At 34.8% G+C, this 13,880-nt stretch overlaps 1 protein-coding gene across 1 annotated transcript in view; it reads left to right on the top strand.

The window, feature by feature from the left end:
- Positions 1 to 13,880, top strand: part of LOC102898836 (tomoregulin-1) — a 77,918-nt gene that overhangs the window by 27,179 nt on the left and 36,859 nt on the right. The window contains exons 3-5 of the mRNA XM_006911526.3: positions 3,268 to 3,397; positions 6,348 to 6,374; positions 8,688 to 8,784. Of these exons, the coding sequence (XP_006911588.1) occupies positions 3,268 to 3,397; positions 6,348 to 6,374; positions 8,688 to 8,784 (254 nt within the window). The remainder of the gene's footprint in view (positions 1 to 3,267; positions 3,398 to 6,347; positions 6,375 to 8,687; positions 8,785 to 13,880) is intronic.

Below are 13,880 nucleotides of genomic sequence, written 5' to 3'. Positions count from 1 at the left end.
ATTAGTCGATACTATTATAATTACCATTTTACAGATTGAGAAAATGGCACTGATACTAACCCAGAGTCATATGGGTGGTGGATCCAGGACTTGAACCCAACATTCACTTCCGAGCCCAAGTCTCAGCACTAAGTCATGTGCCTCACGAGGTTGTTATATTTAAGTTAGGTAGGACATTGCAAGTCGTAGCCCCTGTTTACTAGACAGAAACTCTTGAATAATGTTCGCTATTACCTTAGAGATTCTCAGCCATACTAGACTTAATGACCCTTTTTTATAACCAACAATTAATATTCATAGTTTTTACTATTCTTTAATGAAATTTGTAGAATATGTAACCTACGTAAACATATAATTTAAAAAATATGATGTATAATTGCAATGTAAAGGAGAAATAAAAATAATATATAGTAAAATAAATCATTTTTCTATAAATAATTAAAATAAATCATTTTACTATAAATTATTCAAAATATAAATGCTTAGGGATGATTACACTAGAAGACAATATGGTAGATGCTTACTTATAATGAATGTTTGGATTTAATAAAGATCGGCGCAATTTCATACCAGAAATACTTGAAAACAAGAAAGTAGAGGTATGGTGGATGCTAGAATAAAAACGAATATTAGGATGTGTTATGACAGAGCAGGCTTATTTGTATATGGTAAGTGTTACCATAGTTCCTACATGAATGGCTAGAGAAGCATTCAAAAATTGTGTGGTATGTCTTTGTTGTGTAGAACTGTCTTTCCCTTTGTAGAACATCTAGCATCCTTGGAATCCATCTGCTAAATGACAGTAATGTTCTTTTATCATTATGACAACTGGAAAATCCTCATGGGGCACCCATGTCTCAGGGATGATATTCGCACCTTCGAGAGCACTCCATTAAGAACATCATTAAGCATTAGTTGACCAGGGTTCGGTTGAATAGCCCATAGACTTAGCGCTTGATGTCTTGGAGCTTATGGTCTCCTTTGCTAATTATGCATTGTATAATTACAAAGTAACATATTGACTCATGCAGACATAATACAAGTTATTGTATACATTTTAGAGAAAGAGAATCAAGGAATGTGATCCATGAAAAATTGGAGCAATATAGAAACTCTTTCCTAAAGTAAAATTTTAATTAAAGTTGATGTAAGCGTGCTAATAATGTATAGCAAGTTAACTTGGTTATGAAATATTCTATTAAAAATTGTTTTTACCAGTGCTTGACCTGTGGTAACATGTCATATTTATGGTTCAGAAAGTAAATCAACCACTTAAATGATAAGAGTAAATCTTATTCATTGGAGAAAAATTGAGAAATACAGAAAATCATGGAACTAAAAAACCATGACAAGTAATGTGAAAAATTAATTGATGTTTTAGTCCACGATTTAATTTATGAATATTTATTTTTTCTAAATAATTGAGATTTTATATGTAATTTATTTTTTGCTGTATTTTTATATATATATATATTTTTTAATTTGCATTCAGTTTTGTGGACTAAATAATACTTTTAAATATGGCACAAAATTCTCAAAAGTTATATATGTGGTATTATTGTCTGATTTTCACCTAATATCACGTTATCTTTTCCTGTCACACAGTGTTCTTTGACAAGGTAATTCTCAATGGCTGCAGTATTAATTTCTTGAACAGATAGAACATGCTTGTTGGATATTTATTTGTTTCTATATTTTTGATATTAATACATTTCTGCTTGAAATGGTTGTAGTAAATTTTTGTCTACAATAATTTCTTTCAAATAGATCCCTAAATAAGTAATTCTGAATCAAAAACTACTTTCCTTTTCAGGACTCTTGAAATCTACTGCTAAATTATGTTCTTGAAAGGCTAAACCATGGTTGAACCTAGAAGTTATTATGCTAAGTGAAATAAGACAGAGAAAGGCAAATACCATATGATTTCACTTGTATGTGGAATCTAAAAAACAAAGTAAATGAACAAACAAAACAAACAAACTCGTAGATACAGAAAAGAAACTGATGGTTGCCAGATGGGACAGGGGTTTGAGGCTGGGTGAAAAAAGGTAAAAGGATTAAGAAGTACAAATTGGGAGTCTCATAATTGTCACAGCGATGTAGTGTACAGCATAAAGAATACAGTCAATAATATTGTAATAACTATGTATGGTTGTCAGGTGGGTACTAGACTTATGGGAGGGTCACTTTGTAAGGTATATAAATGTCTAACCTCTATGTTGTACACATGAAACTAATATAATATTGAATGTCAGCTGTAATTGAAAAAAATTTTTTTAATGGTTGAGCAACAAGCGTATATGCCCACCAAATTGAAATTTTTGTTTGTTTAATAGCCAATTTTATAAACTAAAAGTAGCATCTCATTTTAGTGTACAACTCTGATTACTTGTGAAGGTCAGCATTTTTAATATATTCATTGGCCATTTGTAAATTTGCCTTTTGTCCATTTTTAAAGTTAATTTGTATTATCTTTTTTTAGTAATGATAACTTGTGGCATATTATAATGTTTTCTGCACATTTTAAAACTAGTTGTTTATGATCTTTTTGATATATAGAAGTTTTAAAGTTTTAAACCTACAGATCCAGTGTCATTTCTCAAACCTGTATCACCTTTTTTTGCTCTTCTGTCTTATTTCTGCTCATCCTTCAAGGCCCAGTTCACAATTTTGCTTTCTCTGAGAAGGCTTTCCTTGAATACTCCAGCTTACAGTAATAGGTATTAGATATTATCCTTGTCGTCTTATACTTTTGATTTAGTACACAATCTAACTTTACTAAATATATTTTAATTTTTTTTCTATTTGTATGGCTCTCTAACAAGATTGTAAGTTCTCTGAGAACAGAGATCTTGTATTTCTTTGTGTCTTCTATAGCATTTACCTTGGGACTTTGTGTGCTAGAGGTATTGAATAAGTGGATTTTGATCCTAATAAAATGACATTTCATAATTAGTACTTTTTACAAACATTTTCAAGAATTTCCTCTTATGTTATCTCACTGGATCTCTATAGCAAGCAAATGAAGTAGCTAGGATAGGGATTTTCATTCTCATTTTTATGGCTACTTGATAGTTATTTTCATTGTGAATGTGGAAAAAGGTGTGAAAAAACAGTATAACTCTCCTTTTTTAAAACCAAATAAAAGAACAAACTCTTCTGTAGTAGAAGTATGTCATAATACTATGGTAGTGCATTCATGAATATGAAATAAAACTCTTAATATTCATGCCTAGTTCTGAGAATTTATTTTTGTTTCTTTCGCAGTGCCATACAAATTACATTCCTGTCTGTGGATCAAATGGGGACACTTATCAAAACGAATGCTTTCTCAGAAGGGCTGCTTGTAAGCACCAGAAAGAGATAACAGTAGTAGCAAGAGGGCCGTGCTACTCTGGTACGTGTGATATTCTTCTGAATAAATGTTAGAAGTGGTTGTGCCATAACATCTAAAAGGAAGTTAACCAGTCAGAGGTGTAATCCCAGAATTGCTGTCTGGATCGGCAGTGGTTGTGTGGAGAATGGAGAACTCTTTTTCGTCCCCATTTCATGTTGTTTTTTTAACCCCTGGTGGTCTCGTATTGACATGTTATTTCTCAGTGTAGTTTTAATGCTTAATGCCTTTTTTTGTGGGGACTTTGCATTTCTTTTGCCTATGGTTTGACTATCCGAGTAAGATTTGGGGTGGGAAATGATCTGGGACCCATTTTGTTGATTTTTATTTTTTGGTTAAGGGGAACGGGTGGCATCCCAGGATCTGTCTCTTCCCCAGCTCTTCTCTTTTTATATCTTCTCTTTTCTGTCAGCCAACCCTTGTCACCCACCTTCTCCCAGTTGTTTGAATTTACTTTCTTCTCTTTTCCTTTTTGAGTGGGTAGTGATTAAATTTGGAAGTCATTAATGTCAGTTTTTTTACTTGCATTTGTGTTTGGAGGCAGTGATGAGGGTGCGGTATTTAAAATAATTATTTGAAGGTTAATAGTATAGGTCGAGACTCTTCTCATATGATGCGCTCCCATTTCCTTTCTTTGTATTGCACTTACCGTGTTCACAGATTTTATTGGGCGCTCCAATACATAAGTGATTGATTGTCCATGCAGTTGATCTCAAACTCCAGGTTCACTAATATCACCTGACTCAAAGCCACCACATTACAAGGCAGAGTGGTAGACTGGAAAAAGTGCTTGTACCAGGGTTAAAAGACCTGCCTTTAACTCCAGCTCTTATTCACTGTATGCTTTAAGATTGAGTTTAAGCCTTTTTTCTTCTGTGATATCTTTCTTTCATGGCATCTCCTGGCAAAGTTTGTTCATACTTTGTGCGTATCTCTATGTATATATATCCTCCTGTATTTCACTTCTCCGACATATCTGTTTCCAGCCAGATCACTCTTTTCTCAACAGGAGGGCAGTATGCCCTGCTTAGGGAGGTACATCATAATCCCAGGTTTGGGGTGGGGTTGTGTGGGAGAGAGAGGTGTGTGTGCACACGGAAAATAGAATATACATGAAGAACTCAACCTCATTATCAGAGTATTCACACAGTTACCCAGCAAAGGCTCTCTGCTCGACCTGCAGAGAAGCCAGTACTATGACATCAGCTTTTGAGAAAAGACAGAGCTTTATTGTGAGGTGGACTGGCAAGGAGACAGGAGACAAGGCTCAAATCTCTCTTCCTGATCAAGGGTTTAGGGTCAGGGAAGAACGGGCAGGTGGTATGTGGAAGTTCTGGCTGGCAGGCTTCAGCACTGGATTTTCCTGGATAACAGACTCTTTGCTTCTGAAAAGATTCCGGTGCTGGAGTTCCTGTCGAGTCGCAGCACTTTGGTACCTTGGAGGAGTGTGAAATGTTGCTTCCAGTGTTATTGAAGGTCAAAATTCTCTCCTCTGCACATGCTTCAGCTGCATGACTTACAGTTTTGTTCTATCGTTTCTGAATAACAATTCAGCATTTGGTTAGAAGCAGGATAAGACTAGTCTGAGTTGGTTCTGTGGTTACAACAACATTTAATTTATTTTGGAATTTTAAATGACATTATAGGAAGATGTGAAATATTATGTTTTTAAAAACTGGACGTAGGTTGAAAAAAATTTATTCCTGGCATTTACCATGTTGTCTAGCACATAATATGTACCAGTCAGTGTATGCAGGATAGAAGGAAAAAGAGAGTGTTTTCTAAGAAAATTTTGGTCATCGAAACAATTTCAATTGAGTTCCCATCTTCTCTTTTTTTTTTCTATTTTTTCGCTCTCTATCTTACTACTCAGAGAAGATATAATTTTTTTTTATGATCGATTAACCAAACTTGAATGTAATTTTAAGACTTTCTATAAAATTCCGAGAAGATTTTGCAATGGGTACTACATAAAATATATATTTTTCCAATTCCTCCTATTTCTGCCATATCTGGAAATTGAATGATTGTCTGATGGAGCTTGGAGAGAAGGGAACAGCATTGTTATGGGTATTGTCCCCTACTCTAGAGAACTATTTGAAGAACTGGAGTGGGTTCTCTAGGATATCCTCTCCCTGGGAAGTGCTGGATAAAGCATCAAGTTCTTCACTTGCCATCTCTGCTTTTTTTACTGCTGTGTGCTGACGGTATTGCGACAGTATTCTCTTTTCAGTATGCTCTGTGCCATATGTTGGTTCTTTTAAGATGATAAAATAAATATTTTACATTCTTTATATTTTAGGCTGGCTCCTTGTTGGTAACTTTGAGGGAGGCTCTTTAATTTCACTCATAACATGTCTCCCACCTACATCTTGATAAGATTCCTTCTGGTTAGGTTTCCTGGAGGATGTTAATTTCATCCATAGTAGAAAACCTCACCCCCGAGCTTTTTTGCTTCTGAACCTTGGGGCCTTTCTTAACTTTTGGCTTTGGGTTTTTATCCACATTTTTCATTAAGAAGATTTTTAGAGCAAGACCCAAAGCTCTTTTTCTTCCCTTTCTAATAAAAGCAGGTTATACATTATTCCTCTCAAGCTTTAACAAAATTAAATTTTTCTTCTACCTTTTAAGTGAGTTAATTAAAATATTTTCTATTTAGCCATTTACTTTACAATATTTATTGGTCTTTACTTTGTGCAAGGCGCCTGAATATTTTTTGAATGGGCTACAACAATGTATGAGGTGTAGATGATTATGTATCCAAGGAATTTACGTTTGGAAAAAGGCACAAAATAGATATAGAAGAATAAACTGTTAGCTATCCAAGAAAAATGAGAAAAGGGCTACATGAGAATGGCTATCCCAGTTTGATTTTTGATAAAAAATTTTACTGTTTGATAAGACAAAATTTCCAGGAAAAGTGTTCATATTTACTTTTTGTTTTTCTTCTTAGATAATGGCTCCGGATCTGGAGAAGGAGGTAAGTTTGAAGTACTCCTTAAAGGACATTTCTTTTCTTTCACTTTTTAAAAAGTAGCTTTATTGAGATGAAATTCACATACCATACACTTTGCCCATTTAAAGTGTATAATTCAATGGCTTTTAGTACATTCACAGAGTTGTACATTCATGACTGTGGTCAATTTTAGAATATTTTCATTACCCTAGAAAGCAACTCTGCATCCCTTAGCCATCACCCCAACTCCTCGGCCCCCCTTAGCCCTGGCCTTCTTTGTTTGATGCAGTTATTTTTCACCAAAAATTTGCAGTCAGACGAAGAGGAAATAAATTGAACTTGCATTAAAGTGCCCTCTCCTTAGAATCATCCCCACAGGTGACGTTAGCTTGGACCAGAGTATTTATAACTCTCTCCCACCCCTTGTTTACAAATTTTTGTTCATAAGGAATTTTCAGGGTACCATATTAGAAAAACTCTTGAATGAGTTGTGCATAGCAAAGAGAAGACTTTTAGAGCAACTCTAGTGGAATCTAGAGTTTAATTTGAACCATTGAAATTTTGCTGTTTGTTTTCTGTTTTATTTTACAAGCATATGAATTATTTCTGCTGTTTGAAAAACTAATATTTGGCAATAGCATCTAACAAAGTTTACTCTAAGTTACCAGAATTAAGAATGACTAATCTATTTCATAGTTTAATGAGGCCGTAATTCTTAATGGGTATGTACTGTATACAGAATAACCTTTGAGGTACTATGGGAGTACACTAAAAGAAAACTTACTTGGTAAAAGCCTACTTATACAAATTAAAACTACAGTTATGATTTTTTCAGCACTATCTGAAACCTTACTCTATACTTCCACATTTCATGGAATCCTAGAATTTCAGAGTTGTTGGGGACTTTAACGGTCACCTAGAGAGTAGAATAACTGTCCTGAAGAAGTTCAAGGATGACAGTTTCAGCTTTAAAAAAATGATTAAAGCTGTCCAACAATACAATTTGATTTAAATGGACATGTTCACCAGAAACGTCATATGTGAAGGATCAGATCACAAGTTTTAGATCTTAGAGCTGTAAAGGATTTTGAGATAATGTGGTCTAGCCCCTGTGGTTAGATATTCACTTAGGAAACTGTCGTTCAAGAAGTGGAAGTTGTTCTCAAAATTAGCTCACATAGTACAAACACTGGATGTCTTGCCCTACAGATGTAGGTTGACAATTTTTTTTTTTAGGGAGTATGAGTTAGAAAGGCTGGTGTGCTCAGATTAATACACAAATATTAGTGAGCTAGTGGTGGCTGTATAATTTCTAGATCTCGTGATGTTTCTGAGGCCTTTGGTAGAATTACTTGGGATTATGATCCCTGGAATCTATTTGGGAGTTCATAAGAATTTGGGGAGGATTTCTACTGAAAGTGTAGGCAGACACCAAAAATTGCATGTTTGGAAGTATTACCAAACAGGCGTATTAGATCTGTGTACTTGCCTTTTAACACCTTCTCCTACTGATTGATGCCCCCTGAATAAGGTGTTCTTTCCCAAACCAGACTGAGAAATTTCTTGAGTAAACTATAATCCCTGAACCGGCCTCAGAACTGATGTCCCTGCTCAGTTTGAAATTGTCAGGTTAGGGTTCACTCTAGGAGAGACCCACAAAGGAAGGGTTCCCTAAAATGTGGGACATGAGCTAAGCTGGGGGCTGGTGGTAAGCACTGTTTTTTGTGCTAGATCATAGGAGTGCCACACACTTCTGCATTGAGGGGATTTTTGGCTGTGCTAAGTGGCAAAGCAGAAAAAGGGGGCAAATCTTTTGTAAAGAGACCCCTTTTGGAAATTAAAAAAACAAAAATGAAATCTCTGGAATTATCATTTTTATGCAGTTAGAAAGGCAGGTGTGAAACAGATGTGAGGAAAAGGTGATGGTTGTACTCTACTGTGTTTAATCACTTATTTGCTAACCAGCCTTGCATAGGCTATTTCATAGAGTAATTGAAATTTAGTAGTGGACTGAATTATTGCTCATGTTTCCCCTTCTCCTCTTAAATAATGTTATATGGTAATTCTCTTTAAGGCAGTTAATTATTAAAACTTACCATGTTGTTTCTTTGTGCATAGGTTAAGGGATGTTTTTTTGTTAGCATCGATAATTTTTTACCTCACAGAATATGCTGTACTCAGTATTGGCAACATTTTTGAATAGATTTGGAAAGTGATTGTTTTCAAGAGCTCGGGTACATTTTCCCCAGAAATAAAATAATAGCTGCTGAAAACATGAAGCATACTGGGAAAGGATCCCAACTTTTGGTTGAAAATTTAATTTTTCTTTTTAAACAGAAGAGGAAGGGTCAGGGGCAGAAGTTCACAGAAAACACTCCAAGTGTGGACCTTGCAAATATAAAGCTGAATGTGATGAAGATGCAGAAAATGTTGGGTGAGTTGATTGAGGACAAGGGATAAACTTGGAGGTTAATCATCAGCTTTATTATATTGCAGAAAAGTATTTAACCTGCTTCTGTATATTTTGTGTTTGCCTTCTAAATTTTTTTGTTTAACGCTAGCCTGTTGATTTATCTCTTAAGATTAATATAATAATGTAGTCATTTAAGTCAGTTTAAGTGTTTTATAATTACTTTTTTAAGTGTTATAATTTAGCATGAGAGCCCATTTATAATTTTTTTGGTTATACTTCTGCCTGTTTTTTCATTGATAATTTTATATATTTCATACCAAGGGCTAATTTTATTCACCAGAAATACTCTTATTCTGTATTATCCTACTATTATACTTTCAACTAGTTTCAATAGTAAAGTTTCTTTTTACGCAAAAGCTTCTTATATTTCAATATACTAAAAAATCCAAAACTGTTTCAAAATTTTAGATCATAGTAAATACCTATTATATACTAAGTAAAACTTTTTTTCTAGAAATCCCACATGCACAGACTGACTTTATGTTCTTTTATATTCTCATTCAAGTCCAGCCTTTAACTAAGGTAGGTTTTGTAGCTGGACAGCATTGTCTGTCTATCCAATTTTCCATCCATTCCCTATAAGAAATGGTGATGCTTGGTGTAATAGTAACAATAATATCAACACATTCATGTTTTTTCTTCCTTTCATCAGGTTCTTGTTTATTCCCAGTCTCAACCTTCTTTCATCTCCCTGTGGTGCTTGCCTTTTACATAGTTGATTCCAAAAGTTTTAAATGCTGACTTCAGGACCGTATAGCACAAATGGATCTTCACTTTCTGAATTTCCCCCTAGTGCCTATTTTAAAACACTTATTTTATAGAGATTTGCTCTTCTTTACTCATATATATTTCCACTTTGTATTTTCCAGTCTTATGTTTTATTCAGCCTTAAATGCATATCTGAGCCTTTCACTGAACAGTATGTGCTTTAATTAGCATTCATGCCCAAAGAGATCACACCATTTTTAGTATTAAGTAATGTTCAAAATTAGCTACTTGGATGGCACTTGGTAAAATTAATGTTTGATAATTTACTTGTTATATATTTCAAATTAGGTGATAATTGGCAAAAGACCAGTAATTCAGTAAAAAGTGATTTCAGCACAACCTAAATTTGCTCTGTTTTTGCATGGTGGTCCTTGGGTTGACTGTGTCCATGCATTTTCATCAGAGTGGTTTGATTTGGAAAAACATGTCTTCCAAAGTAGATATTAGTGTGTAGGACAAGAGAGAAATGAGCAATATGGACTTGCAGAGAACAGGTAATAGACGTTGTTGTGTTCATTTCTCTCTTATTGTGTGTGTGTATGTATGTGAGTGTGTGTTTGTCAAGATTTAGTTCTTTTCAGTGTTTTTCTCAGGACTGTTTTATAGTAGTGCTCAGAGTCAAAATAGCAGTCAGGATTGATTGGCTTGGTCTATTGATCTGTTTTTATTCCTTTGACAGTACCTCTATTCAGCCCTATTTTATACATTTCTCTGCTGTCATTTTTTTTATCCCTAAATTGAAAGAGATCTGTTGTTTAGAAGTAGAATAGATCTCACTTAGTCTCAGAGGCGGCCCCAAATATGACATCTGTATGTGTAAAATACACATCTTTCTATGAACACCTCCTCATGAAATAATTGGTAGCCTATGTACTAAAATCATTTTTTGTGTGTGTTTGTCTCTTTATTTGAGAGCTTGTAGCCACTGTTCTTGCAGATACAGGCTCCAAGTGTAAGGGAGAGGGCACAGACCAGGGGAGGGCTTACCAGTAGTAAAGAGCATGCAGGCTAAGGAGCACAGGGACTGGGGCTGGCAGCCATATCCAGGCCAGGAAATTAATGCAATAACAGGAAAACATTAAGGAAGCAGTTAGTACCTTTACCTAGACAATCAGTGTGTAAGCTAAAATGGCTGATCCTATTGTGGAAGGAGATAAAAGGAAATATTAGGAACATCCGATCTTTTAGTCTATAAGACGTTTATTACTGAGTGCGGGTTGGGTTTAACAATTTAAATGTATCTCAATGGTTCTTGTAATTAAAAATTTTTTTTTACATGGGCCATAGTACCAAGAAAGCTATATGAAAGATATGTAACTCCTTCAAGGCGCCTTCTGTGTACTCTCTATGGTTGTCACCAGGTAAATAGTACCATGCTTGTCTAAGGGTAATTTTGACCCCGCTAGCTAGATCTTTAGGTAGAGAAAAGTGAGAGATGCTAAAATGTGGCATCAGTTACTAAGCCTTGATTTTTATAGAAAAGCCTATTATTTATTAAGAAGGTATATAGTATTTTTATTAAAAGATAAAATTTTAGTTATTAAATTTCAAAAATACAAAAGGTCTTACTTATAAACCAAGTACTCATAGTATGACTTAATTATTATAAACTCTACAGGAATCGGAGAATGTTAGGTTTAATAAGATCTTAAACTTTATCTTCTAGTCTAATCCTCTCCCTTTACATATGAGAAAACTGAGGACTAAAGTCAGAGGGTTTTATGAGGTGGATTCTCCTAAGTTCTAGTACCGTTTTTCTTACCATCTGCCTCTCCGTATTTCTCTTTTTTTATACCTAGAAGGAAAGCTGTTATCTTTTTCCTATGTCATGGACTGCTTGATGACTTTTTGAAAAAGTTCCCTCTTTTGCAGCTTGGTCCCAACTGTGAATTCTTTACTTCTTTATCATCTTTTGGTCACTCCGAGTACTGGGTGCTTTTAAATTCTTTGTTTAATTTTTTTTATCTAGACTACCACATGCCAGTTTATCGGTTTTATTAGTGACTTTCAGACTTTTTTGACCACAACTTCATCAAAGAAATACATTTACATTGTGACCTAGCACTCATGTACAAATTCACATGGTAATAATACATATTAAGTAAAACAATATTCTGTGAAATAATATTTACCTTCATTAAATGCAGTATACTCTAATATTTTCTATCCTGTTTTCTTAAAAGTGCCGGTAGTTATTCACCAAATTGACGTCATAATCTGCTGGTTTGAAAAATACTGCTCTGTAACATAACTATAATAGATATGATATTTCATGTTATTCTTTTAGCTATGAGTATTCATTTCAAAGTATTTTGTCCTTCCTCATTTTGAAATGTCTTTCCTGTCAGAAGAAATGTTATAACCTATCTGGTTCCCAAAGGGCTGTTAAACTCTTTCTCTCGCTTTAAAAAACTTCTTTTCTTACTAATAGTTTTTAAAAATCTGGCATTTCTGGGGAAGGGATACGTGGTACCATGTAGGTTAATTTTCTGCTGATAAGAGAAGTGCTGAGTTTTTATTTAGCTACTAAATTGGAAATTGATTTAAATATAGTCTTCCTGTACAGAGTATACAGAACATATTTTAGCAATATTATTGTTACTTATGATGTGTTACAGTTTTCAGACATAGTTACATAAATTATTTTTTCAGCTATTTATGGCAGTTCTGTCTGATGGGTAGGGCAAGGAAGTGTTACCCTGGTTTTACAGGAGAAGCTGAGGTCAGAGAGGCTGAATGGCAGCAGAACCAGAGTACACAGGTCTTACAACCAGGAATTTATCCATTATGTTGTGCACTCAGGTGTAGTAATACCATGATGATCTCAGAGGCCACCGACATTCTTACTGGTGGTTGTTTCACCCCTACATGTAAGGCTCCATTCTGCTTTGTGTTTTGGGCTCTTATATCTGGTTTTTAAAAATAATTTTTCTTCTTCCAAGTCAGGCTCTAAGCTGCAGCTTCTGGGTGCTGCCAGTGTGCCTTGTCAGTGAGCCTGACTGTAGATGACCTCAACTTTTAATGTGCTTTTCTGCTTCATGGAACAGGAAATAAAATGCTTGTAGGAACTATATCTAATGTAACAAGAAGTTCTAAATGTACTATCAGAATAAATAGGTTCTTCTGAGCGAAGTACTTGAACTTTATTAATTATATGTATTTTCTCATCTGCTTAGTGGCTATTTTAAATTTTTTATAATTTGAATTATTTGGGCATCTGAGAGGCTTTTTCTCTTCCTTCCTGAACCACACTGTGTCTCTCCAGTGACATTATTGGCTTTGCATGGGTTTGTGATGGCTACCCTCATTAGCTTTACCTTTTCAATTTACATGTAGGGTGGAGTTTCAAGAAATTGACTCCCAAATAGGTGAGGTTTCAGGATTCCATTGTGACCATTGAGGAATACAGTGGTTAGACTTTCTACTTAGTTTTAAAAGTTGGAAACAGAACCTGCTTTACAAGAAGTTATATTTCTTAAACTATATGTTCTTAGCAATCACATCTCCTTATTTACTAAGCGGTATTTCTAATCTGTCCAGTGCTGAAGTTATTGCTGCAAGATAGCCATCAGCCATTTGTCTGGACAGTGGGGCCAAATAATCATAGAACTCCTTCACATCAGTATCTTAAATATCTGACCTAACTCCCCTCCCTACTCTCCTGGTTTGAGGAGTCTGTAGAATCATCAGGCATAATGTCAGTGCAGGTGAGTTCTAAAAATCCTCACATTCTTTCTTTTGAACTTTGTCTGCAGTTCACTTTATGGAAATAGCTTCTGCTTTTTTGCCTCTTTGATGTCAGTCTCTTCGGAGGTGCTTTTTCTGTTTTTTTCCCCTGAGTGATGTAAGATCTCAGAGTCACTCAGAGAATCATGTAGATGTGCAATATGACAGACAACACTGATAAGCAGTTAATCCACCAGTTCGGCATCTCTGCCATTTTTTAGTACAGTTGTCTGTTTTGACGCAGATTGCTGGTCAGTATCACAGTCCGATGAGTCTGTCCCTCAGAAGGTGCAATGTAGTCTTTTCCCATGTTTAAACAGAGAATTAGGTTCTATATCTCCATCCTCCATTATGTCCTATTTTCTGGAAGCTACATATACTTTAAAAAAAAAAAAAAAAAGAACCAAAGAAGTACTTTTTCTACCATTATCTACTCTTCTATTCTTATTTCTTCCTAATCAGAGATGACAGTAATTTTTGTCATTTAACTGCCTTACTCTGGGTATATAGAATAGTAGACTTTTAAAACTAAGTTTAATAAACTCCTACCGTGGCCCCTAAAT

The sequence above is a fragment of the Pteropus alecto genome, unplaced genomic scaffold (genome assembly GCF_000325575.1).
Source record: "Pteropus alecto unplaced genomic scaffold, ASM32557v1 scaffold114, whole genome shotgun sequence".
NCBI classification, from domain to species: Eukaryota; Metazoa; Chordata; class Mammalia; order Chiroptera; family Pteropodidae; genus Pteropus; species Pteropus alecto.
The sequence above is the reverse complement of the archived record's forward strand: the minus strand, read 5'-3'. Positions and strand labels throughout refer to the sequence as shown.